At 57.4% G+C, this 23,585-nt stretch overlaps 12 protein-coding genes across 12 annotated transcripts; 6 read left to right on the top strand and 6 right to left on the bottom strand.

Moving 5' to 3' along the window:
* Positions 1 to 860, bottom strand: CDEST_11552 (uncharacterized protein; the record flags this gene model as incomplete). Its single annotated transcript, XM_062927708.1, has 1 exon — positions 1 to 860. The coding sequence occupies one exon, from the start codon at positions 858 to 860 to the stop codon at positions 12 to 14; it is 849 nt and encodes a 282-aa protein (XP_062783759.1). The 3' UTR covers positions 1 to 11.
* Positions 861 to 2,175: 1,315 nt separating this feature from the next.
* CDEST_11551 (uncharacterized protein) lies at positions 2,176 to 2,989 on the top strand. The gene is made up of 3 exons (XM_062927707.1): positions 2,176 to 2,277; positions 2,375 to 2,733; positions 2,816 to 2,989. Exons 1-3 carry the CDS (start codon positions 2,251 to 2,253, stop codon positions 2,877 to 2,879), a joined length of 450 nt encoding a protein of 149 aa, XP_062783758.1. The 5' UTR covers positions 2,176 to 2,250; the 3' UTR covers positions 2,880 to 2,989.
* A 268-nt stretch (positions 2,990 to 3,257) lies between these two features.
* CDEST_11550 (uncharacterized protein) lies at positions 3,258 to 3,901 on the top strand. Its single transcript, XM_062927706.1, has one exon. It carries the CDS (start codon positions 3,270 to 3,272, stop codon positions 3,792 to 3,794), a length of 525 nt encoding a protein of 174 aa, XP_062783757.1. The 5' UTR covers positions 3,258 to 3,269; the 3' UTR covers positions 3,795 to 3,901.
* A 1-nt stretch (position 3,902) lies between these two features.
* Positions 3,903 to 5,145, top strand: CDEST_11549 (Putative Zinc finger, RING-type). The gene has a single exon (XM_062927705.1). The coding sequence runs from the start codon at positions 4,175 to 4,177 to the stop codon at positions 4,742 to 4,744; it is 570 nt and encodes a 189-aa protein (XP_062783756.1). The 5' UTR covers positions 3,903 to 4,174; the 3' UTR covers positions 4,745 to 5,145.
* A 413-nt stretch (positions 5,146 to 5,558) lies between these two features.
* CDEST_11548 (Putative checkpoint protein Hus1/Mec3) lies at positions 5,559 to 7,297 on the top strand. The gene is made up of 4 exons (XM_062927704.1): positions 5,559 to 5,942; positions 6,060 to 6,165; positions 6,240 to 7,095; positions 7,163 to 7,297. The coding sequence occupies exons 1-4, from the start codon at positions 5,900 to 5,902 to the stop codon at positions 7,187 to 7,189; spliced, it is 1,032 nt and encodes a 343-aa protein (XP_062783755.1). The 5' UTR covers positions 5,559 to 5,899; the 3' UTR covers positions 7,190 to 7,297.
* A 483-nt stretch (positions 7,298 to 7,780) lies between these two features.
* CDEST_11547 (Putative multiple myeloma tumor-associated protein) lies at positions 7,781 to 8,919 on the bottom strand. The gene has a single exon (XM_062927703.1). It carries the CDS (start codon positions 8,729 to 8,731, stop codon positions 7,934 to 7,936), a length of 798 nt encoding a protein of 265 aa, XP_062783754.1. The 5' UTR covers positions 8,732 to 8,919; the 3' UTR covers positions 7,781 to 7,933.
* Positions 8,920 to 9,116: 197 nt separating this feature from the next.
* CDEST_11546 (Putative mediator complex, subunit Med6) lies at positions 9,117 to 10,426 on the top strand. Its single transcript, XM_062927702.1, has 2 exons — positions 9,117 to 9,690; positions 9,755 to 10,426. The coding sequence occupies exons 1-2, from the start codon at positions 9,262 to 9,264 to the stop codon at positions 10,334 to 10,336; spliced, it is 1,011 nt and encodes a 336-aa protein (XP_062783753.1). The 5' UTR covers positions 9,117 to 9,261; the 3' UTR covers positions 10,337 to 10,426.
* A 147-nt stretch (positions 10,427 to 10,573) lies between these two features.
* On the bottom strand, positions 10,574 to 11,476 carry CDEST_11545 (Putative NmrA-like domain, NAD(P)-binding domain superfamily; the record flags this gene model as incomplete). Its single annotated transcript, XM_062927701.1, has 1 exon — positions 10,574 to 11,476. The coding sequence occupies one exon, from the start codon at positions 11,474 to 11,476 to the stop codon at positions 10,574 to 10,576; it is 903 nt and encodes a 300-aa protein (XP_062783752.1).
* A 703-nt stretch (positions 11,477 to 12,179) lies between these two features.
* On the bottom strand, positions 12,180 to 13,601 carry CDEST_11544 (Putative short-chain dehydrogenase/reductase SDR, NAD(P)-binding domain superfamily; the record flags this gene model as incomplete). Its single annotated transcript, XM_062927700.1, has 6 exons — positions 12,180 to 12,354; positions 12,432 to 12,481; positions 12,568 to 12,626; positions 12,716 to 12,934; positions 13,062 to 13,295; positions 13,463 to 13,601. 6 exons carry the CDS (start codon positions 13,599 to 13,601, stop codon positions 12,180 to 12,182), a joined length of 876 nt encoding a protein of 291 aa, XP_062783751.1.
* A 1,127-nt stretch (positions 13,602 to 14,728) lies between these two features.
* On the bottom strand, positions 14,729 to 18,816 carry CDEST_11543 (Putative helicase, AAA+ ATPase domain, Helicase-associated domain, DEAD-box helicase, OB). The gene has a single exon (XM_062927699.1). It carries the CDS (start codon positions 18,492 to 18,494, stop codon positions 14,835 to 14,837), a length of 3,660 nt encoding a protein of 1,219 aa, XP_062783750.1. The 5' UTR covers positions 18,495 to 18,816; the 3' UTR covers positions 14,729 to 14,834.
* A 168-nt stretch (positions 18,817 to 18,984) lies between these two features.
* Positions 18,985 to 20,214, top strand: CDEST_11542 (Putative proteasome assembly chaperone 3). The gene is made up of 2 exons (XM_062927698.1): positions 18,985 to 19,302; positions 19,366 to 20,214. Exons 1-2 carry the CDS (start codon positions 19,150 to 19,152, stop codon positions 19,654 to 19,656), a joined length of 444 nt encoding a protein of 147 aa, XP_062783749.1. The 5' UTR covers positions 18,985 to 19,149; the 3' UTR covers positions 19,657 to 20,214.
* A 718-nt stretch (positions 20,215 to 20,932) lies between these two features.
* On the bottom strand, positions 20,933 to 23,218 carry CDEST_11541 (Putative CoA-transferase family III). The gene has a single exon (XM_062927697.1). It carries the CDS (start codon positions 22,521 to 22,523, stop codon positions 21,318 to 21,320), a length of 1,206 nt encoding a protein of 401 aa, XP_062783748.1. The 5' UTR covers positions 22,524 to 23,218; the 3' UTR covers positions 20,933 to 21,317.
* Positions 23,219 to 23,585: the final 367 nt, after the last annotated feature.

The following is a 23,585-nucleotide window of genomic DNA, read 5'->3' as shown; positions in this document are numbered from 1 at the left end:
TTCAACTGCTCCTAGCTGAAGGGGACTGAGGACGTATGCGAGGTATTCAGACGGCAGCTGAGCAAAGTACAGCCAAAGTCCGGTGGCCAGCAGCGGCGGTCAGGGCAGAGTCGAAGAGCTTGGGAAGGAAGGCCGTGTGGTTTCTGCGTGGAATCGTCGCTGGCAACGCTGGCGAAGACGACTTTGCAAGTGCGGAGTTCCCTGATGAAACAGGACTCGACAAGGGGCCACGATTGACTTGACACTTCAGGGGCAGCAGATGTACGAGTTCCTCTGCGAGAACTGCCTGAGCGTTCTCTAGGAGGGGAGGAGGAAGAGTATGAAGAGGCGGCGGCGGCTGCGGGCGACTGGGTGTGGGCGTGGGCGGCGTCGGCGCGCAGACTTGGAAGAATACCCGGCGACGGCGCGTAGACTCGAGGTCTTGGCTCTTGCTGACAGCTCAGTAAGTAGGTTTTTTTGCAGTGTTGCAGTGTCGTAGTGTTGCAGTGTCGTAGTGTTGCAGTGGTGACAGCCGGGCTGGAATGTGCGGCGCAGAGACGACGGAGACTACTGAACACTAAGGACGAAGTGACCGAACCAAGGAAAAAGGAGGCGGCGGCGGCGGCGTCGGTAGGAGGGGGGACTGAGGAGGGGAGTTGAGCGCATCCGGCGCTTTGGAGTGGGGATATTCTGGGTATGTTCGTTTGGCGCAGCTCAGTTCTGTTTAGAACCATTCTTGTTGCGTGATGGGATATGACGAGTGGCACCAGGCAAGGTGTGTTCGGCGGGACTCTGAACTCTGAACTCTGAACTCCGGGGGGGGCTCTGTAAGACGGGCAGACTGAATACGGCATCTGTCCCTTGTTCACTGGCTGGCTCATCACTCATCAGCATTGGCATGCGATGTTACGGGGCGTCTGCTGCGTCTCTCAGGGGCGTGGAGGTCTGCTAAAGACCTAAGGTAGGTAGGTACCTAAGCAAGTAGGTAAGGTAGGTAGGTACATGGGATTTGGGAAGGCGCGGAAAGAGTCCAGCAAGAAGAAACCCAAGTCCGTGGGCTTGAACTGAATCCAAATGGACCCAAGATCGACATCTATCTCAGACCTAGTCAACCATCCACATCCGTATGAGGTAGTGTGCTGCGCAGGCGCAGGCAGCGGTAGTAGTGAGAACCCGAAATGGTGGGATCCAAGGTCAAGGTCAAGCTGTGTTCATCGTCGTCGCTGTCGCCGTCAAGTCCGTCTATCTTTCAATCAGATGCGATTCTTCAATCGTTGACACCTTTTTGCCCATACGCCAAAGCAGAATACTCGCCCTCTCCTTGCGAGGATCTCGCGCCTCCGCCCCCTCATTGGCCGGGTCCCCCAACCCGTGGTCACTTGCGAACGGTTCAGCTGCTGGTCCCTAGACCCTCATGACCCCTTCAGTGCATGGTGCTGAGCTAAACAGGCCGATCGAACCCTGTGGGCCAATTACGATGCCTGCGGTGGCCTTCCCTTTCGAGCATCCCAGAGAGGGGGTATGCCCGGTCTGGATCCATGTACCTCCACTGTAAATCTGGTGGTGGGTATGCCTGGGTTTATGTTTGGTATCAATGGCTCCCGCGGTGTCCACCGCATTGAAGGCCTAGCACCTTAAGCGATATTGATAGGATTGGGAATCTTGGAAGAAAGCCGACCGTTACGACGACGGCCTGGGGCCTCGCCTCTTGTCTGCTTGGCTGCGTGTGTCGTGTGAGATAGGGTTTTGTTTTTGCGGCGGTTTTCTGAGCGTTGCTTTGCCGATGCAGGAGAAGAAACAGCAAAAGCAATCTGATGGTATCACGGCGGATGGATCAAGTGTGCACTGTTCCTGAGGTGTCTTATCTTCTTTCTTCTCGGGCCTCGCTCGCTTGACTGATAAGGTGCCTGCGCTCTGGTGCGGCGGCACAGGCCGGGGCCAAGTGGCCTTCCGCTTGCGTGTGTGCGTGTGCGCGTGCCACACGCCGCGTCGCTTCGCTTCGCTCCTTGTCATGTCACGTCAATCAGTCCGCTGTCCGCCCCTCACCCACGCTGCGCTGTGCTTGGCGAGGCCGTCTCATTTGGGCTTAGGTATTCGTACCTACCTAGGTAGCCTGGCCGCTCCATCCGCGCTCGCCGGCCTCAGTCTCTAGCCGAGCTTGCTGAGAGTTGTAGCTCCCTGCAGCGCAATCCCGAGCTCCTCGAGAGCCGCAATTCTACACGAACCGGAAGTCGATATTCCATATTCTCAACCTCACCACCAGGGCCCACCATGGGCGCCACGATGTCAGTCGTCAAGGTGCGTCTCTCAATTGCCCGTCCATGTGTCCCTCGCCTCCCTTCCCGATCGCCATGCTATTCGTTTCGTGAGCTGACCTTGCCTCTTCGTAATGTAGACCTTGATCGTGCCGGCCGTCATCTCCCTTATCCTATTCGTCGTCTCGACCTACGTTCTCATACCCCTCTGGCGCAGATGGCGCAGTCGCTACAGCCAGTATCTGCCCATCGACACCATATCGACCTCGACTGTATCATTACGGCATCGCATGCAAAACGGCATCGCACGACTGATGGTGCCTAGTACCTGGAGGCGCAATGCCCATGAACGTATTGTCATCGCAGCCGACGCATCCGACGATGGATTCACATCAGAAGACGGCGAAGAGCTTGGGGAGGTAGGCGAAGATACCCGGAGAGCCCTCGCCGAAGACGCCCGGCGAGGCAGACACGACAGCACGAGACGCTTGAGTCGAGAGTGAGTCCGGCGTGAACCCCTCGCCCACCTGCCATGCCATGCGGAGGTCTTGAAAAGCTGACACATGTCTCTATTGTGCTAGCCTGGAAGAGGGCTTTAGAGATGACAGTGACGACGAAGATGATGGAACTGGTAATAGGCGGTAGCATGAATCTTAATACTCACCACCTCAGCCTCGTCCTCCATGAATAGGATGACCCCCCACCCTGGCCTCTTGTCAGCCACCAGATATTCGACCGAATTCCGTCGCGCACAAGGTTGTTCCTGCGCATTCCCATCTTCCCCTTATGTTTGCGACTGGGTGGTCTCACACGAGTGAGCCGCTTGGTCGTTCGCCCGAGTTGGCCGATCTAGTAGTCCGGTACCGCCGGAGGGTAGCCTCGACCTCTCATTCTCATTCTCATTCGGAATTCGCGGTTCCAGGCCAGTCTTCACAAAAGCAATCCGAATCGATTGCCCATGCACCCTCTCCAATTCCCACCCTCTTTCCGCATTCCTGGCTTGTGTTATGGCTGGTTTAGAAAGAAAGTGGCGACATGGTGGCCAAGATTTGCATACAATTTAATGCTGGTGTCGACATCAGCCGAACCTTATGCAGCCTGTTGCCCTCACTATCCCGCGTGTCTCTCGCTCCATCTGCGCTCGGCTGGAATAGGAGGGAGTCAGGTCAGGCGCAACCACATGTCCGAAACAGCTGCCGCTCAGACGCCCGTGTTTCCGTTCCGCATGTCGATGCGCCTTGCCTAGCTTGGCCATTCACGTTTCTTGGCTTTTGCTATCGGAGACGGCGTTGCCTACCTCTTTCTGCTTCACCAACCTCCTCGTGCCTCACTCCCCTCCACGAGGCGAGTGAGAGAGAGAGAGAAAGAGATATAGAGATAGAGATAGAGATAGAGAGGACGTTGGAGGATTGGCGGATGGAGGTCAGCAAATGCCGAGACAGTTCCTTTCTTGGAGCGGCATGCATTCCTTCTGACAAGCGTCACACGACTCTAGCCAATGCTCGGTGCTTCCCAAGGTCGGACTCAACGCTGTCAGCGCACATGTCAAGCATAGCCTAGCGAGCCGGCTGCACACCTTTCACTCAAGGTATGGCTCCGTGCGCCATGCCCTCTAGAAAAAGATACATGGCCTTCCCGGTCGAGGATCTGGAACGATACAACGGCGAGGTCAATGTCGTGCCATATCTGCAAGGCACGATTAGCTTTGCCAAAGTCAGTGTATCTCTCCTGAAAGGGTTGCTGCCATTTCCCTCTTACCTAGTCGGGCCCTTGAGTTTTCTTTGTTCCTTCATTACCGCTCGACCGCCGTTTGCTCAACAACAAAGGACTTGACCTAGCCCTGAACTCGTCGTCCTAGAGATCTTCGACAACCCCCCCCTCCCCTCCGGTCTTGCCGCTTTCTTTATAGAGAGGCCCATGTTCCTTTGCTGCTGGCGACGATGAACATTTTTAAATCCGTTATGCGTAAGCAGGAGATGGCGTCCAATCCCGCTGCCGACGACACCTGCTGTGCGATATGTTACGAAAAGGTCGGCGAAGTCAAGGAGGAGGGCGACCGGGAGGTATGGCGATACCTGCCCTGCGGCCACCGCTTCGGCGGCGACTGCATACAACACTGGCTCGGCGTCGCCAGCGTCGATGAGCCGCACTGCCCGTGGTGCCGGGTGAGCATGCGATGCGACTGCGGACACCCTGTGGTACCAACGACGAAGCCGACGCGGAACTACATGTACTGGGGTTGGATGCCGTGCGAAATATGCCACGCCCAGCTCCAGCGTTCTCGCAAGACCTCGAAATACTTCCGCGGCCAGCTCCTGCCGCGGCTCAACTCGCTCATTCACTCGCTCGACCACAACATGGCCTCCATTCCAGCCGAGGTGCCCAAGGAGCAGGAAGAGACGCCGACCAAGGAGCCATGGGAGGACCGCGAAGTGTGGAGGAAGAAGTGGACGGAGCATTTTTTGCAAGAGGATCGCAAGGCGTCCGCGTCGAAATCGCCTAGGAAATAGCAACCGTTGTATCATGGCGATGCGGGCATTCCACCACAGAGCAGCAAGACGGGGTTGGTCAGAGTGAAGGACTCGGCCACGACTCATTTTTTCACCAAGTCGATTCTGTGAAAGACACACAGCATTTCAGCGGATGAAACATTTGGCATCATGACAAGTCGGTCCTAAGGTGGCTGTTCATCGGCCGCGTCTCACAGAGGACAAGATGGGGCAAACGGAGAGAGAGAGAGTGAGAGAGCACCGGAGGCATATTCGGATGGGAGCATGATAACTTTTGACGAAGCCGCATAAGGCTATGAGATACAGCAGATGGTATAGCTGACGGATTTCATATGTCCATATCCGCAAAGATTTCATTTTTCCGCGCTCCATGACATACATTCACACAGCCTTGATCATTCTTGCAGCATTTTTTCTCATCTGCCAGTGTCACCTCCGATATTTCCACATACACATATTTGATAAAGCGCCTGTTCGAAATCTTTCCGCTCATGTTACTTACACACACTTGCAGTGGCTCGACACGATCCGACAGTCCCCTCAATGCCCGACAACGTCACCCACGTGGACCTACACACCCACTCACCACTGACGTATATCCTACCACCCACTTCCTGCCCTTCTCAGAGCCGGGGACTGGATGGAATGCGAAGCTCTTCACGATCGATGGGCTTTAAGAATGGCTAGGCCCTTTTGCTGCCGACCTCAGGTGATGGCGGGGCAGGCGCGAACTGTGAATGGGGTGAGGTTTCCCAATCTGGGCACGCTAAGCAGGGGTTTACCCCGCGCTAACGAAGCCGTTTCGGCAGGCATGGCAGGCACCACAGGCACTGCAAGCATGACACCCAACAGCCCGGCAGTTATCCGTACAGTGTGCTTCCTCACAGAGTACCTACTCCGTACCTACTCACACACACCATGTAGGCTTTTCGATGCAAGATCGCGCGCATCATCCACCCCCTCCTCTTCCCACTTAACGCGTCGCCGCCACAAGAAGCAACTAACTTCCCAGGTAGCTTTTTCGTCAAGCTGCCCCACGGGTCGTACTCGTCCCTCACTACCCTTCCTTCCACCTGGGTCTCTGTTTCTACCACTGCCGGTCATCCTGTACGAGTCGGACGGCACTTGGCCTGCCCGCGTGATCGAAATCTCACAATGCGATTCAAAACAGAGCTCAAAAACATTCGTACCTTCTCCAGTGCGTACCTGCCTATCTGCCTACCTTAGATCTCAGACCTCAGACCATCCCCCCCCCTGCCTTTACATCTCACAATTGCTTCGCGCCACTGACTCTTATCATTCTTGTTCCCCGCAGAACTCACCGCCGCTCTAAACTCCCTCGAGAAGATCGCATGGGTTCGCCTCGACGATGAAACGGCGCGCTTTACGGTCATTCCCGACACGGGATCTCAAGTTTGGTCGTAAGATCGCTCGTCCATTCTTTCTTTGCTCCGCTTTGCCTTTTATGAGAGCCGCAACTGAGAATCGATGCTAGTTCCCTGCCCATGGACTTCATTTTCGACAGCTATCACATCCAGTCGGCCGAGGAACACAACACCATCAACCTGGAGCTACCCCTGCAACCCCTCCAACGCGCGCTGCGCTCCGCACTCAACAGCACCTCGGCCTCGCTGCGTCTTACCAAAAAGGACGGCATCCCTGTGCTCTCCTTGACCATCACCACCACCACCAACGCGTCTGCGGGCTCCGGCCTGCCCGGCCGCGGCAACTCCGCCTACGCTGGCCTCGAGAACGACCCCTTTGATGACGATGACCAGGGTTTTGCCGCCGAGCACCTGGAGACCTCCCTGCGCCGCGAGCGCGAGAAGATCATCACCCAGGACATCCCCGTGCGTGTGCTGCACCCGGAGACGGTAGAGACCATCATGCAGCCCACGGTGCGCGAGACGGATGTGCACATCACCATGCCGCCCTTGCTGCAGCTCAAGGCCATCTCGGACCGGTTCACCAAGCTCGCCCTCGCGTCCGGCACGAACTCCCGCGTGAGCCCCAAGCTGGAGCTCAGCGCCAACATGTTTGGGAATCTGAAGCTGCGCATCGTGACGGAAGCCGTCGACGTCTCGAGCACGTGGTCGGGCTTGGTTAACCCGGAGCTGGACCCGACGCAGCTGGAGATGCCGGTCGAGGAGCACCCTAGCGTCAAGTTCAAGGAAGCCGGTCCTGACAAATGGGCGACGGTGAGGGTCGACGGAAAGGACTGGAGCCGCGTCTTGAGCGTGGGGAGGCTGGAGGGGAGGGTCGTGGCGGCTTTCGCCGACGACCATGCCTTGATATTATATGTCTACGTACCGCAGTACGATGACGCTTCGGCGGATGATGCTGTTCTCACTGTAAGGATTCTTTAACGCCTGTGACAGTTCCGACCCCGGTTTCGGGACATATGCTAACTATCGACAGTACTATGTAACATCCTTCAGCACGTAAGCTGCATTCAACGATGGGGTTGCAAATTGGCGTATTGGCGTTTCAAATCGGCGTTCAAATAAACAGATGGTATTAGTAGAAATTAGACCGTTGTCATTTTGTTTTCCCCTCGAAGGTCTTTGTGCCAGAACAAACGTATTTGCTGTTGACAAGCCGTACGAAGTGAATCCGGCAAACATGGAAATGAACTCGTAGTGAGGGGGTGTGACAGGATTTCATCTCGAAAAGCTGCAATGACGTCAGGTGTTTACATTCCCCCTTCTCCTCACTGCCCAGTAGCTCCATATTCACCTTCTCCTACGTACCTGATAACCAAGCCCGATGAAGGGCCATTTGGCCCAGAGGTATAACGCCCTGGATCGTTGGTGTGAACTTGGTATGAAATCCAAAGAAGTTTCCTGATGGAGGGTTTCATATGGTCGCAGTTCGAGTCTCTCACTGCGCGCCTGAGTTTTTGCTTTTTCGTAATTCTGTACCTTTCCTGCCTGATGATGCCAGACTACCTACTATCATAAATTGTGCTTAATGTTCTTTTGCGTTCTTGACTTGATTCCAGGCATGTAATTCTATGGCGGTGATAACGTGGACATCTACGTATGTATTCATGGCTATTCGTACGGCACACTACACAGACCCAGGGTATGTCATCATTTTCTTCAGCCGCAGCCTTGCTTTACCTGGCAAAGAACTAAACTGGGTATCATTTCTTCAGTCTATCAGACAATTCGCACAAACACTGAGCAGTCATCGTCGACGCTCGTCCGGGCTGCGCCGTCGACCCCCAGAGGGTGCTCCGCGTCCCTCGCGACTCCTGCTCCGCCGACGATGCTCCCTCGGCTCGCGGTCGTGGCTCCGACTCCTCGCGCGGCGATGGTGCCGTCTCTCTCGCCCTTCGTCGCGACCCCCGCGCTCGCGATCGTGATCCCGTCCCTCACCTCTCCACCGCCTCTCCTCCTCGCCACGTTCCCTCTCGCGGCTCCGTCTCCTCTCTCCATCATCTCGCCTCCTTTCCCCACCGTCTCGCCTCCTTTCCCGTCTTGGGCTTCGACTCCGACTCCGTCGCCTTCTCCTCTCCCTCTCCTGGTCGCGATCTCTCCGCTCCCTCTTCTCCGAAACGACGAGCCCGCCCTTCTTCTGCTGCTGCTGCTCCTCCTCCACATGGTTGTCACCCGCCGCCGCCGCCGCGCCGATCCCCCTGATCCCGCTGACCTCCACGGCGTTGGCGCCTGAGGTGTCCCTCTGCGGCACGGGAAGCCCCAGCGCGCGCGCGAGGGCGTCCTCCTCGGCCTCCTTAACCTTCCGCAGCTCTTCCTTGCGCTCGCGCTCCGCCCGCTCCTGCTCTGTCTCGCCCTCGCGCGCGCCGGCGGCGTCGTCCCCCTTGGCGTACCAGTTGAGGTCACGGCCCTTTTGCCAGCGGCCAACAGGGGCCTTGAGGCTGTGGCCAAGGTAGTTCTCGCGATGGGCCGAGTTGGCGACCTCGTCCCAGCTGAAGTTGACGCCGCCGCGGGAGCCGGACTTGCGGACGCTCGAGAGGAGGTCCATGGCGGATTGTAGTGCTTTTTTTCCGTTGTGTTTTTATTTTCGCTTCTTTTTGGTTGTTCGCGGTTTGCGGCGTGTGGTGCGGTCAGGTAGGATATTCGAATTTGGGTTGTGTGGAAGTGGCTGGTGTTGTTGAACTTTAAGATACCTGCCTAGGGAGGTAGAGAGACCTTGGGTATTCTAGGTATTTGGGTTAGGGAAGGTTGGGATTGAATCGATGCTTGTCATGGCCTCATGGAGATTGGTTCGGCCGATAGCGGTGTCACGTGATTGGAAACTGTCCCCACCAACCCGCCAAAGACCCCTGTCGAGCATCCGAGACTCCTCCCGTAGTTTAAACAAGCTCTGGGCCCCACGGACCACGATACGGATACAAAAAGTTGGAGAGCTTCTCGGTTCACTTGCGGCTAAGCGAAGCTCCGCAACTGTCTTCACATCCTCAACGTCACACGAATATTACGGACGACCCGACCAGGTCCCAACGAACCTCCCCTCCCCCGAAGCCGCTGCACCACCCGCTCCGCCCTCTCAACATGGCCAACCCGATTGACCCGCCTCTGGACGAGATCCAATGGCGCGCGCCCGAGATCGCGGCATCGATGCAGGGCATCCACTCCAACAGCGTGCTCTTTTACTTTGCCGAGTCGCCCTTCTTCGACCGCCAGTCCAACAACGCCGTCATCACGAACCAGGCCATGTTCAACCCAGCGCTCCTCAAGAACCTCGCTACGCGCGAGGCCTTCGAGGGCGAGCTCGACAAGATGAGCGGTCTCGAGTTCCGCGTGCTGCACGCGCCGGCCGACATGGTGACAGGCACGGGCGTCTGGACCATTGTCAAGCAGACGAGACAGAAGAACATTGACCGGAACCGAATGGAGACAAGGCCGTTGGCGTATTACTTCGTGGTCGGCGAGAACATCTATCAGGCCCCGACACTGGGCGACATTCTCAGCTCAAGGATTGTAGGTTCACCAAAAGAAACAAAAAAATAGCCATTGGAGCCCAACAAAAACTGACATGAGCCAGGAATCCATTGCGGAGGCCATGCGAAAGGTCCTTCCCGCCACAGACAGCGTGCGAAAATGGACGCCCTCGCTGGGCCACGTCTACACCCAACCGACGCCCCCGTCGGCGCTCTCCCGCGCGACGGCCTCCAAGGAAGGCGGCGACACTCCCGTGGCCGACGGCACCACCGCGAACGCCACCACTACCGCCGCGGCGGCGGCGGCGGCAAAGTCGGCCACGGCCGCCAAGAAGGACTCGACCAAGAACGCCCTCGACCGGCTTGCGGAGGAGTCGTTCCTGATCCACATGCGCCACGGCGGTGACTACTTTGATGAGAACCCCATCACGGGACGGCCCGGCGACTTCCACTTCGCCAGTACGGGGCGCAAGGACAAGATCGCGCCGCCTCCGCCGCCGGCCACGGCCACATCGTCAACGACGACTCAACAGCCGCCGAAGCCGGCCGTCAACACGAAGCTGGCGGAGGAGGCGAAGAAGGACGGAAAGGAGGGCAAGAGCCCTAGGACGCCTACGGTGCCGAAACCCAAGAGGAAGAAGAGCAAGATTGCAACGCCGGCGACGACGCCTGGTCCATCTTCGTGAGGGTGGCTAAAAGAGGAGCTGTGTAGAAAGAGGTAGAAGTAAAGTCGGTTAGATTCGGCTCGGAGCGTTTGGTTTTATAAATGATACCCCCTTTTTACTTTTTGCTTAGGAGAGCAATGTACTTCGTGTTGCTCACCCTGTTCCCGTTGTTTCGGGTCAAATGTGTGGCATCCTGGTCTTTCTTGGAACATTTCAATGCTATCCCATCAACCACTGTCGTCCATTCATTCTCCTTCCTCAGTCCCCCTTCACCCATCCGCTACTCTCCCTCAACCAGGTCTCCCAAGTCTGCAACCCCGGCTCCATCTCCCTCAGCCGCCCGACGTCGGCCTTATACCCTTCCGTCTCGAACCACTCCATGCTCCTCCCGGCGTCCTCGAAAGCCCATCTCGCGACGGTCCCGACCCCGGCCCAGGTCCTCGGCATCGCCCGCCCGACGACCCTGCGGAACACCTCGTCCGCCTCGGCGAAGCTGATCTCGTCCCCCGCCAGCCCCAGCGCCCTGTCGGCCCACTCCCCTCCCGGGCCGCCCGCCAACGCCCGCGCCGCGAACAGCCCGATGTCCCGCGTGCTGACGAGCTGCATCGTCCGCCCGGGCGGCATGGTCGCCCAAAGCCCCGCCATGAGGGGGCCCATGAGCGCCGCTGGGGAGGGGCCATAGTTGTCCATGAAGCCCGTCGGTCGCAGGATTGTCCACCGCGTGGCGGTGCCGCGGGTGCGGTCACGGAGGTACAGCTCGGCGCGGTGCTTGGCGGCGAAGTGCGGGACGGCCGTCGGGTTCCCCCACGAGGCCTCGTCGCCGCCGCGGTCGACGCTGGAGAAGACGATGTGCGGGACGCGGTGCTCAACAGCCGCGTCGACGAGAGCTGCGGCCTGGGCCTCGTCGGCGGGCGGCACGGTGACAAGGTAGACGGCGGAGATGGGGCCGTGGGCGGCGAAGACCGGGGCCGGGTCCGTGGGCGCGCCTTGGACGAGGGTCACGGAGGGGTACGCGAGGAGGGATTGCGCTTTCGGAGAGGACGGGGAGCGCGTCAGGGCGAGGATCGCGGGGGCGCGGGGGAGGGAGGCGAGGGCCGAGATGGTTGCGCTGCCCGTGCGGCCCGTTGCGCCGACGACGAGGATCTTCAGCGTTGGTTCCATGGCTTTGAAAGGTTTGACCGGGGTTTTCTTTTCTTCGATTATTTTATGGACTAATGTTTCGACGCGATGAGAACGGTTGGGGGAGGCCGTCGTTAGATATAGTCTCGGGGAAGGGGGGCGTGGATCATGGAGACTTCTCGGCTACTTTTGCGAGATGCTTGCGGACCAAGGGTAGATGGGGTATGATCGGCTTACGCCACTAGACGCGTACGAGGGGTTGGTAAAAACACGCATTTCGTTCTTTTAGTTCATCGAACTCCTCGAGAACAAGATCTAGAGATTGAGGTTATCCATTTACTACGTGGATGTCTCGAAATTTACGATAGGCAAATTCGTCACAACCCTGGTGTCGACTACCTACCTAGGCGGATACAGTTCTTAGACAGCCCACTAACCGCTCACTTCACATCCATCAGACGATTGTGAAGAGCCGACCCGTCTCGTTACATCGAACGGAATGAACAGGCACCGTAAAACGTCTCATTCGATGCTTCGACTATCTCACTTATGTCTTTGATGAAGAGAATAAATACGCCAAGACCGTTCTGGAGACTGAGGACACGCAGCCTCCGTGTAAGATGCCCATGCTTTTCAATGCAAAGGACTTTTATACCAACCAAACTTTTCCTTTCCACTCCGTCTTCGTCATTCTCTCCCTCTCTCTCTCTCTCTCTCTCTCTCTGCCCACATGGGCTTGGTCAACTTAGGTGATCACGTAGCCCCCGTCGACGGACAGCGAGGCACCCTGGATAAAAGTCGCCTTGGAGCTGCAGAGAAACAGCACGGCGTCGGCGACCTCTTGCGGCGTACCCTTGCGCTTCATCGGCGCCACGGAAATGATCGGGTCGTTTGGCGATACCTCGCTTGTCATCGGCGTGCTGAAGGGCCGTGAGTCATCTTGTATCAATTGAGGAAGGGTGGGTAGATGAGTAGTCGGGTGGTTCCCGAGACTTACTCGATGATTCCTGGGCAGACGCAGTTGACGCGGATGTTGTATTTCGCATACTGATCGATAAGCCTCTTTCACATTTCGGTGTTTCACAAGACAACAAAGCAGAATGGGAAGGGGGAAGGGGGAGATTTCGACTTACGTCGACGGCGTCACTCCTCGTCATGCTCAGTATGGCCGCTTTTGAGGCGCTGTACGCCGCTGTAAGAGGAGAAGTCTTAGTTTCGATGATGGCTTCTCTTCCTTTTTTCTTCTTCTCTGGGGACGGGAAGGGGACAGTGGGAACTCACGCGTCTCGGACCGGCTGACCAGACTCAGGTTACTTGCGACGTTGACGATGACGCCTCTGTTGCCCGGCCTGCCGTCGTGCGTCTTCATGGGCTCCTGCTTGATCATGTACGTCAGCTCGGCCCGGGAGCAGAGCCAGGTACCGCGGTAGTTGGTGGCCGTGATGTCGTCAAACTCGGCCGGCGTCAAGAGGTGTGACGGCGCCAGCGGGCCGAACATTCCTGTTCGCCAAGTTAGTAGCCGTGTGAGTGAGTTTCTCGCTTCGATACCGAGCTCCCGCCCGGCCCCCAGCCCCCAGCCCCCACCCCCCTTCCGCGACGACACGATCCTGACAACGGGCAAACTCACCGGCACAGTTGACGGCGTAGTCGATGCGCCCCCACTCCTCCACTACGCTCTCCATGCAGGCCGTCACGTCCTCTTCGTTGCGGTTGTCAATCTCCATCACAAAGGTGCGCGTCTCGCCGTTGGCCTCCCGGCACATGCGGGCCGTCTCGAGGGCGCCATCCTCGTCTCTGTCGAGCAGGGCGATGCGCCTGCACCCCTCGCGAGCGAAGGAGATGGCGACCTGTCGGCCGATCCCTGCGAGGTGTTAGTTTCATGGTAAAAATACCTAGTATCCCTCTCCCATGAAGCCCGACGTCCGGTTTCGATGACAAGAGTAGTTTGGTCTTTTTTTTTTCTTTATTCCCCCTTTCCTTTGAAGGCCAACGGGAGTGAAATGATACAAAAATATAAGAAAGACTCACCGGAAGCGGCACCTGTGACGACGGCGACGCCTTTGAAGAGCGTCGTCATCTTCATCTCAATGCCACGCAAGACACTCAGGCAGTCGTCGATGAGAGCTTCGTTGGTTTCCTGGGCCGATCTATGCTGCTGCAAGACCATTGAGATGTTTATATAGTGTAAAGAACCTGCGCCCAAGAGGGACGACGCGGAGGATGAGTGTGATAGCTGGCTCGTGAATATCTACGTGTATCTGCGGGAGTGACGGTCCTAATGATACGGTGGTGCAGCGGTCAATTATCGAATCGAACAGTCAACGACACCAATAGTAAGCAGCCACTCCAAGAACCCGAGGAAGCGGTTCGGCAGATGATGAGAGAAAGGGTAAAAAAAAAATGATGAGTGTTTGGGTTGCGGAAATGTCAGCGAAAGCTTGTCCCGAGCTTTGCGAACCCGTCTCGTCCCCCCCTCCCCCCAATTCTATCCCTCCTCTCTATGTCTTTGGAGTCAGGCCCTCCCCCAGCAAATAAGAACAGAGGACGGAGACAGCAGGGAGGCGGAAGGGAAACCAAGCGGAAAACGTCTTCTGGAAGACGAGGCCAGCAGCGCGCGCGGGGCTCGCTCGGGGACCCGTGGCCCTGGAGCTGCATCATCTCGTCCGAAGTCTTTTGGTTGTCCGCCTATAAGTCTCTCAGTGCCATGTGTATGTGTGTGTGTTACTCGGGGCCGGAATCTCAGATCAGACTCTCGCTTTTCTCAACTCAAAACGGTCTCGGAAAAGGAGAGTACTTAGTGACTATGTATAAAAAGGGGGGGGGGGGGGGGGGGGGGGAGGTGAACACATAGTCTCTCCTGAGTAAGTCGCCAGAACGATGAAAGAAGAAGCAACCCTGCATCGTGTCCATAGATGGGACCGCTGGGTTCCGTTCGCCACGTGTTCTAAACTGCGACGGTTTGGACTGATGTTACTCCTGAATGTTTGCGCGGTCTGAAGGTTTTATCGTAAATGTGTGTATATGTGTGTGTGTGTGTGTGTGTGTGTGTGTTGCAGAATACCGTGCGTGCCGTGGTATCCGATTCGCTCACGTACAGGTGCGTGAAGTGCAGATTACGCATCTTCCTTCCGACGGTATCTGTGCGATCTTCATGGACATTGGCCGAATGGCATCTTTGAGTTGGAATTGATGCAACGAGTTGTATGATGCGAAAATATCGTCTTACGCCGTGGACCTGCTGCGACTCCTATTCCATAGTGGTGGGGACGGGAGAAATCATCACACAGAAATCGTGAACAGCTCAGCGAGAGCAGAACACCTTGCATATATTCTCTAACCTGGATATTTGCTTACAGAGAGAGGTAGCGACTTTTGTTCTCATTTAGTATCTCCCCGCGCTTCATTCTACAACCCACCCTTTTCCAGCAACCTTGCGCTGCGTGACCTTCTTCATCGGCAACGGCCACCCTTGACCGCCGACACCTTCGGCCCTCAGGTACGGCACCACCCAGACCTCGCGCGTGCTCGCTGTCGACGAGATCTCTTTGACCGGCTTGCCGTAGCTCACGAGCGGAGTCCCCTTGGCCAGGCTCGCGAGCTGCCCGCCCGTCACGTCCGTTAGCGACTGCATCCTTGTCTTGGGCGTCTTGTTCGGGTCCGCCCCTTGCGTCGCCCGCTGCAGGTGGGAGTACACGACGAACTCGGGGCACTCCTGCGGGCTGAGGTGCGAAAGCGGCGACGTCGGGTGGATGTAGACGAACTTGTCAGCGTCGTGGCCCGCGCCCAGCGGCACGAGAGGGACGTACGGCACGTCGATGGCCCGCCGCGGCTTGCGCGCCAGCTCCGGCGGCACCGCCGACTTATCCGCCCGCAGCGCCACGTGGTCGATGAACCCGGCCGCCACCATCTGCTTGAGATACGCCACCTGCTTGTCCGAGGGCGCGTCCAGCCGGTCCTGGTACTTGAGGTTCTTGAACGCTGGGATGTTGGCCCGCAGGAGCTCCGTGATCTGCTGCCGCAGCTGCGTGATCTCCTTCATCACCTTGAACCGCACGAAGTGGTCTTCGCACCACTTCTCCGTCGGGTCGTGCGCGTATTCGCCCACGACCTGCAGCAGCTTGATGGCGTCTGACCGGTCGTCCAGGTAGCAGAAGTTCCTGTGCGCCGCGTTGAACAGCCGCCGGATGTTGGCCTGCCGGTCCTCGGCGATCACGTCGGCGTTGGACCGGAACTCGGACTCGTCGCGCGCCGCGAGCGACGGGATCGCCTGGTGTTCTGGTACGAAGATCTCGGCCGCCGAGAGCGCCGCCACCATCATGATGGTGTACGGCAGGCAATCGTGCTGGTGGCCTACCAGAAGGATGCGCGCGAAACGGGGCGAGAGCGGGAATATGGACATGGTCGATCCGATCTTGGTGATCTGCCCGGCCGGCGTGATGGCCGAGAGGTACGTGAGCAGCCTCTCGGCCTGATGCAGACCCATACGGTTCGGCGGCGTCGGGAACGGGAAGTTGACCACGTTGGACAGGTTCATCGCCTTGAGCTGGAGGACCACCCCGTCAACGGGCATCCGCAGGATCTCGGGGTCCGTGAACTCGGGCAGGTCTCTTTCGTAGACGGCCGAAGAGTAGAGTCTGTAGCAGTGGCCGGGTCCCGTGCGGCCGGCACGACCGGCTCGCTGGCTGGCGCTGGCCTTGCTAATCCAGCCGATCTCGTACGTCTGCACGCCGCTGAGCCGGTCGTACTGGCGCTCCTTGGAACGGCCGCAGTCGAAGACGTACCGGATGCCCGGGATGGTCAAACTAGTCTCCGCGACGTTGGTCGCCAGGATAATCTGACGATGATTTTCGGGGGGGTCGTCAAAGACTCTCATCTGTTCCCTGGTGGGGAGCAGCGAATAGAGGGGCAGGACCTGCATCTTCTGCGGCCCTGTCTCACCCTCCTCTCCTTCAATCTCGAACTCCTTGTCGTCTTCGTGCTTATGATCGTCGTTGTCGTCGTCGTCGTCCAGTCCGTCGTCAAAATCGGCCACATCCGCATCGTCAACCTCGCCGAAATCGATATCCTCAACCTCAATGGGTGCATCCGTGGCGGAGATCTCGACCTTGGGCGTGCTTATTCCGGTGAAGCCACCAAACTCTTCTGTCAGTCGCTTGCTCAGGTGCCGGATCTCGTTTTGACCCGTGAGGAAGACCAGGAAGCCTCCGGGAGGCAGCTTCTTATGACCGCGTATAATCTTGTTGAAGGCCTCGTCGACGTAGTCGGTCTCGGTGCGCCGGGCGAAATGGATCGTAACGGGGTGCTGTCGTCCCTCAACCTCGACCACGGGTGGCGGCGTGGGAAACAGTGTGGTGTTATTGGTCATGTCTTCGACTCTTAGCGTTGCGGACATGATGATGATCTTGAGTGGCTTGATTGAGGGGTCGATCTTGTCGTCGCCCTTGCGGATATTGTTGATGCGGCTCAACATGCCGACCAGGATGTCCGTGTTGACACTTCTCTCGTGAGCTTCGTCAATGATGATTGCCGAGTACTTCTTGAGGGAGAAGTCCTGCGCCATCTCTCGCAGCAACACACCGTCCGTCATGAACTTGACGGCCGTCTTGGCCGATGTGGTACCCTCGAACCTGATCTGGTATCCGACTCTGTCCGAGTGATCACCCAATTCTTGCCCAACACGCTTCGACATGCTCACGGCGGCAACTCGACGAGGCTGCGTGACACCGATCATTCCTGGTGTGGCGGAGCCGGGAGAGCCGTAGCCCGCCTCATAGAGGAACTGCGGCACCTGAGTCGTCTTACCGGAACCAGTGGCACCGCAGACAACCACGATGTCGTTGTTGTGAATCACCTCCATAATCCTCTGTTCCTCCGCGACGACCGGGAGCTTCAGGCGCGCTTCTTGGATCTCCGGCGTCCTGGTCACCTGGACGGCGTACGCTTTGCGCGCAAGATTCGTCGTCGGCTGCAGCTCCTGCGGTAGGGGCTCTTGCTCGAGAGGCCGCGGTTGAAAGTTCTCTGGTCTGGGAATCTCGAGCGCTGTGGAAGTCGGTGTTACTGGTTCGTAGCCCAGTGCCTGGTTTCTTTGAGCGTGGGCCCAGGCCTTGAACGCAGACTGCCTCTTGTTTCCTGAGTCGTCGTCTTCGTCCTCGTCGTCATCTTCGTCATCTTCGTCATCTTCTGATTCCTCGGATCCTTCACTTGACTCTTCGGATTCCTCATCAGCCTCTTCCTCGTTGTCGCCAGATCCCTGGTCCTCCATGTTCTCGTCATCACTGATACCACCCCATTCATCCTCCGCATCCTTCACCTTTTCGGGTTCGGCGATGGAGAATTTGGAAACCACACCGCCTCTCTTTTGGCGTTTCCGGAGCACTGGCCGCCCTGCCTCGTCGACATCAAGCGGGCGTTTCAGGCCGGAACCGACGGAGGCGGGGGGTTGCGGCTCCGACTTTGCAACAAGCGCGGGTGTTGATGATGATGCTGATACTGACGTCGATGTTGATGCTGCCGGTGCTGTTGGTGCCGCTGCCGCTGCTGCTGCTTGTGCCGGTACAGGTGCCTGAGGCTTAGGTGCTGGCTTGATAGCCTTGGGCACCTCGGCTTCACTGTCGTCAGAGTCCGGCTCGGGCGCATCTTTCCTCTCTTCATAAAGAAGCTCCTCCGCATCGGGATCGACTTCCAAACCGGCGTTCTTCTCTCTGAGCGTACGGATCAGAGTCTGTCGCTTCGTCTCCTTGCCCTGGCCGAGGGTCTTGGTACTGGAGAAGAGACTGGTATCGACCTTTTGCTGGGCGAGCTTGGCAAGGATTTCTCGGTTTTCATCTTTGCGGAGCTTGTTGGTTATGTACTTTTCCAGACGCTTCGCCTTCTTGCCGCTAGCCTTGGCCCCGTCCCCTTGCAGTTCAGCCTTGAGCTGGTCCCTCTTCTCCTGGAGTCGTTTCTGGTCCTCGGGGAGAATCTCATCCGTGTTGGTGTCCAAGTCGATGACACCATTCCCCTTGGCCCTCTCTCGGGCCAGCACCTTGTGCTTACGCTGTCTTGGGACGAACTTTGGCATCTTGAATGACTGCAATATTCCAAGATTTAGTGGGTTTTCGGTTCCCCGGTGATTGAAAATGTGATTATGGCAGTTGTTCGATGCCACCGACCGTCGTATTGTGATGCAGCGTCTCACTCAAGAAATATCTTGGTTGATGTAAGACAAGACGGTAGTGAGTGTGCGTTGTGAGCTTTGGGGTCGATAGACCGATCAAAGTCAAGTAAAAATATGTATATAAAATCACAACTCTTATTGTCTCCAAAGATTTGCCATTTTTAGGGGTATCAGGGCCGGGAGGAACGTACGAACCGATTCTCACGTCCTTTAGAAGACGACGAGACGCGCAGGCGAACTTCTGGAAATTTTTGGATGGGAAGAGTTCTGCCGCCCTGACCGCCCGTCATGTTTTCCAAACCCAGCCTAGTGCGGGGCGATCACCACCCCTGTCACTGGGCCTTTTATGGGTCTGTTCTCATCCAGGTCCGCTGCACTTCACCACACTCACTCACCCATCACTCACTAACTCACTCAGTGCGAATCTCACCTTACGTCCATCTCTCACACTTCACTTCAGCATCCTCTTACATATTTCAGGAAGTGGTGGCACCTTGGCACAGAACTCTTCTTGCTTCGAGATTCCCCGAGGCATGGTTGTCGCTTTCCCAATTACACAATGGAGCCCCAAGGAACCAGAGAAGAGCCGTTCCCTGCAAGGAGCAGGCAAGAGGCGGGCACAGTGAACGGTGTCCCAACAGAAGTTACTTCCGTGTCCTTCTCTGACAAGTTCATGGTGACAATCTCGCAAGACGGAAAGCTCTCACAATGGGTGCGTTCGTTTTATTTTATTTTGTGTCTCTGACACCCAGACATACATGCTGACGATCGCCAGATCCAAGTACCTCTGCAAGCGTCGTCAGGCGGCATGGTCGACCTGAGCTTGCCGTCAAGCAGCAGGGGCCTGCTCCCGTCCGTCCACCTCACGCCCAAGACTCTCCTCGGCGGAGGCGGCGACGAGAGGGAGACGCTCGGTCAGCTATACGCCGCGCAGATCGCCAGTCTACTCTCTACCAGAGACCCCGAGGACCGTAGGACGCTGGTTCTGGGGTTGGGGCTCAACAAGGTCGACACCGAGCGGGAGGCCTTCTTTGACACGGTTGAGCTGGTTCAGAAAGTGCTGTAAAGCTTGGGTCTAGAATTTTGACGATGCATTCACGCGTACAGGCGGGAATGTACTCGAAGCAGGGTGCTCAGATCGGGTAGAAATAGACCCAGGAGCGGGCCATTATAGGTTGAAGACGGCCATGGGTTGACCAATGGAAGCGGAACGCATCGGGAATCGTTCCTAAATAGTACCGTGGAAACGATGAAGTCAAGAGGCCCACGGTCCAAGGCAGGTCCTCCTTCCGGAACCCCCGAGCCAAAGGACGCCAGTCAACCCTCATCTCCTCGGTGTGATAAGGTGCAAGGAGTCAGTCAAGGGTATCACTGCAAGCCGTCCCGTTCACAGCAGCAAACGCTTAGATGCCACGGCGCATATAAACTAAAGGACTAAACCCAGCGAAGCATTTCTCATGTGTGGCCAATCGGTTTGTCTAGTCTGAATGTCGCTCTGCTGCATAGCTGGTGGCAGATCGACGGCGCAATTCGGCCTTGCGCTCTGTTTCTTTCCCCTCCGGCCAGCGGCAGAAAGTCCCAAAAATAGACTTCATAAGCGTTGTTGCGTGTTAATTCTACCTTCTGTCCGTCACTTGGCAAACTCGTCAGACCAAGCTTTCTTTTTTTTTCTCGCGCTCCCCAACAGCCCCGACCGTGGCGGTGAGGTGAGCCCCGGGGGAAGCAGGAATGACAGCAAACGAGAGCCGCTACCCAACCCCTTTCCCCACGTTCAAAGTGACATTCAAGCCCTGATAGGCGAGCAGGCCGGAAGTGTCGTCAACAGCCCCCCTCCCGGGGAAGGCAAGCCGTCAGGATCCGACAGGCTGGGCCGGATTGGGAAAGCTGATAGGCCTGCTTCGAGGCCATTGAGTGACCTCCGCCCGTGGCGGGACGGGGTTGTGGCGGACGGGTTCCAGCATGGGGAAGGGAGAGTATTCGGGCAGAAACAACCAGGTATTTGGTCCATCACGGACAAAAAGGAAAGAAGAGGCAGCAGTGGCGGTCTGGCGGCGGGAGGGCGCAGCGGCGGACGGGAATGAGTGTGCGAAGAGAGGCCGACGGTGCCCGCGAAGAGCGGCATGTCTTTTCTTTTCTTCTTCTCAACATGGATCATCCGGAATGGTGAAATTCTAGAAGGATAAGATGACGGTTTCTTTCGCCCTTTCGCCCTCCCTCACAGAAACGCATCGAGTGATGAACAGGAAAGCAATCTTACACGCACCACATACCGAGGCGGGACGTCGGTAAACCTGCAAAAGCTCGTGGAAAGGGGAGGGAAAGTGCTAACTTTGTTTGCAGACAACGTTGATACTAGCATCTTTGAATCTACACAGAGTAGCGGCTCGGGTGCTGTTGAAGAACATGTCGAGGAAAGATCCTCCCTCCCCTCGACCACCACCGAACCCGCCGCCAAGCCCGAGTTAACAAGAGACCATTAAAATTTCACCCACGAAGAGTGAGTTTCGATCCCGTTGGCGTAGGTCCAGTGGCTCATACGTTTGAAGGGCATGCTTGTGCATACGTAGCAACTCGCTTACAGCGTGTTGGGTGATCACGCTTGGTGGCGCCAAAAAGAAGGGGGAGGAAATAGAAAAGGAGGCAGCATGATAGAGAAGTCAGTTGCGGAAGACGACCGCGCCATGCGCCAAAATAATATACCAAACCGTCGCCGCGTGCCTCAGATCATCACAGCTTCGCCTTCTCCTTGAGGACCCACGCCCCGTCTCTGATTTCAAACTCGCTCCCCTTCTTCCACCCGAGCCACGCCTCGAGCGCCTCCTCGCCGCCCTCGCCGGGCGTGAGCGGAACGCCCACGTACCCTGCCCCCTCAACCCCGGGCCCCTGGCCCCGCCTGGGGTCTCCCGCCTTGCTCCCGTCCACGGCCAAGCACGGCGTCTCGACCAGCGCGACGGCCGGCCGCTGGTCCCCTTCCCTCCCGCCGTCCGTCTCGAGCTCGTGGTACTCCAGCACGGGCGTGCAGCACGCGTCGGTGCCGTCAAATACCTCCTCCCACTCGCTCCTCGTCCGGCTCTTGAAGATCTCCGTGAATAACCTCCTCAGCTCGCCCCACCGGCCCCGGTCGAACCTGGTCTCCTCCCACCCCTTGCCGGCCAGCCCGAGCCCCTCCACCAGCGCCGCGAAGAACTGCGGCTCCAACGCGCCGACGGCGACGTACTTGCCGTCCCTTGTCTCGTAGGTGTCGTAGTAGGGGCAACCGCCGTCCAGCATGTTCCTTCCCCTGCCGTTGTCGCCCAACGGATTCTTGAGCGCGAACCGCGGGAAAGTCGCGAGGTACGACGAGCCGTCGACCATGTTCGCCTCGACGACCTGGCCCGCGCCGCCGTTCCCCGCCCTCGCCAGCAGGGCCATCAGAATGCCCTGGAACAGCACGGCGCCGCCGCCGGCAAAGTCGGCGAGGATGTTCCAGGGCGGGTACGGCTTCTCGCCCTCGCGGCCGAGCAGGCTCAGCGCCCCCGAGACGGCCAGGTAGTTGATGTCGTGGCCGGCCATGTCCCGGTACCGGCCGTCCCTGCGGAACCCGGTCATGCGGGCGTACACCAGGCCCCGGTTCGCCCGCGTCAGGACGTCCGGGCCGAGGCCCAGCTTCTCGAGCACGCCGGGGCGGAACGGGTCGATGAGCGCGTCGGCCTCGGCGGCGAGGCGCTTCACGAGGGCGAGGCCGGCGGGGGACTTGAGGTCGACGGCGACGGATGCCTTGTGGCGGGCCAGCATATCCTCGGTCGGCAGCGGCGTGTGGCTGCCTGTGACGGCACGGTCGATGCGGAGGACGGAGGCGCCGGCGTCGGCGAGGAGCATTCCGGCAAAGGGACCCGGGGCGAGACCGGCGAACTCAAGGACTTTGAGGCCTGTCAGGGGCGGTGAGCCGACCATCGTTGCGGTTTCACTGTGACAAAAAGGACGGGGCGGGGGGAAATGCTGATGAAGACGATGATATTGTACAACACGATGTACAATAGAGATAGGATAAGAGACGTATGATATATCTTAATGTATAGAACCAAAGTGTGTTCAAAGGAACATGTCTACATGATGAAATGAAATAAAACTCTGAGAAGGGTTTGAGACCAAAACGTGCACAGTCTTTAGATGCGATCATGAAAACATTATCGCCGGAAAACCCTACACAGAATTGGAGAAGCTCCCAAAAGCCGAAGCCGAGGCAGCGTGCGCCTGTGGATGGGATATTGGAGATGCTGCGCGGGGGACAGTCGAACACTGAAAAGGACATGCAGCTCGCATCGCGGGGCAGACGGAGCTGCTGTGGGGACGGGAGATTCAGAGAGACACTAGCAGCATCAGTTCGCCTGCAGCACGCACACTCTTTGCCTAGGCAGGTGTATATGCTGAGCGTGAGTGTGGGGTTACCGACGGTGACGATGAACTGGTTGCTCCATTTGGGTTGCAAAGGGTGTTGGACCGAGGTGACGCGAATGTCGAGCATAGGCATGCATTGCACTTCTTAGGAGCATTTTGCATCATCTTCCCGCGGTCGCATCGAAACGAGACCCGTTTCGTTACAACCATCGTCGACTTCTGTACTACGAAAAACATGAGAAAAAACTGCAAAAAAATTGGTAGCTTCTCTTTGATTGAGCGTGTCATCCTTAGTGCAGGGGCCATGCTACTGTGAGGACTGTTAGTACGTGATTCGAACCCACGGCCTATGGATTGTGTGGAACTTACATCTTCTCTGTATCGTTTCAAATTGACCAAATGCCCGAAGGCGAAAGACTCACACAATTTAGGCCCTATATACCAATGACTTGTTGGATAAGCGATGATTCTCAGCCAATCAGCCTCATCAAAAAGTGGATACACCCCTACAGCACATTCCTCAATGGACGTTTCCTCACGTGATCCTAGCCTACTGCGAAACTTGTGGGTACCTCGGTACCTCCGTTGCGTTTCGATGTTCGGTGCCGGAAATGGGGC

The sequence above is a fragment of the Colletotrichum destructivum genome, chromosome 7 (assembly GCF_034447905.1).
Source record: "Colletotrichum destructivum chromosome 7, complete sequence".
Taxonomy (NCBI): Eukaryota; Fungi; Ascomycota; class Sordariomycetes; order Glomerellales; family Glomerellaceae; genus Colletotrichum; species Colletotrichum destructivum.
The sequence above is the reverse complement of the archived record's forward strand: the minus strand, read 5'-3'. Positions and strand labels throughout refer to the sequence as shown.

Coding starts and splice junctions, on each gene's coding strand:
- CDEST_11551 (XM_062927707.1), top strand. CDS start 2,251: ATGGGCGCCACGATGTCAGTCGTCAAG. Junction 2,278..2,374: donor CCACGATGTCAGTCGTCAAG/GTGCGTCTCTCA, acceptor TTCGTAATGTAG/ACCTTGATCGTGCCGGCCGT. Junction 2,734..2,815: donor ACGAGACGCTTGAGTCGAGA/GTGAGTCCGGCG, acceptor CTATTGTGCTAG/CCTGGAAGAGGGCTTTAGAG.
- CDEST_11550 (XM_062927706.1), top strand. CDS start 3,270: ATGGTGGCCAAGATTTGCATACAATTTAATGCTGGTGTCGACATCAGC.
- CDEST_11549 (XM_062927705.1), top strand. CDS start 4,175: ATGAACATTTTTAAATCCGTTATGCGTAAGCAGGAGATGGCGTCCAAT.
- CDEST_11548 (XM_062927704.1), top strand. CDS start 5,900: ATGCGATTCAAAACAGAGCTCAAAAACATTCGTACCTTCTCCA. Junction 6,166..6,239: donor ACGGGATCTCAAGTTTGGTC/GTAAGATCGCTC, acceptor AATCGATGCTAG/TTCCCTGCCCATGGACTTCA. Junction 7,096..7,162: donor CGGATGATGCTGTTCTCACT/GTAAGGATTCTT, acceptor AACTATCGACAG/TACTATGTAACATCCTTCAG.
- CDEST_11547 (XM_062927703.1), bottom strand. CDS start 8,731: ATGGACCTCCTCTCGAGCGTCCGCAAGTCCGGCTCCCGCGGCGGCGTC.
- CDEST_11546 (XM_062927702.1), top strand. CDS start 9,262: ATGGCCAACCCGATTGACCCGCCTCTGGACGAGATCCAATGGCGCGCG. Junction 9,691..9,754: donor ACATTCTCAGCTCAAGGATT/GTAGGTTCACCA, acceptor GACATGAGCCAG/GAATCCATTGCGGAGGCCAT.
- CDEST_11543 (XM_062927699.1), bottom strand. CDS start 18,494: ATGCCAAAGTTCGTCCCAAGACAGCGTAAGCACAAGGTGCTGGCCCGA.
- CDEST_11542 (XM_062927698.1), top strand. CDS start 19,150: ATGGAGCCCCAAGGAACCAGAGAAGAGCCGTTCCCTGCAAGGAGCAGG. Junction 19,303..19,365: donor ACGGAAAGCTCTCACAATGG/GTGCGTTCGTTT, acceptor GACGATCGCCAG/ATCCAAGTACCTCTGCAAGC.
- CDEST_11541 (XM_062927697.1), bottom strand. CDS start 22,523: ATGGTCGGCTCACCGCCCCTGACAGGCCTCAAAGTCCTTGAGTTCGCC.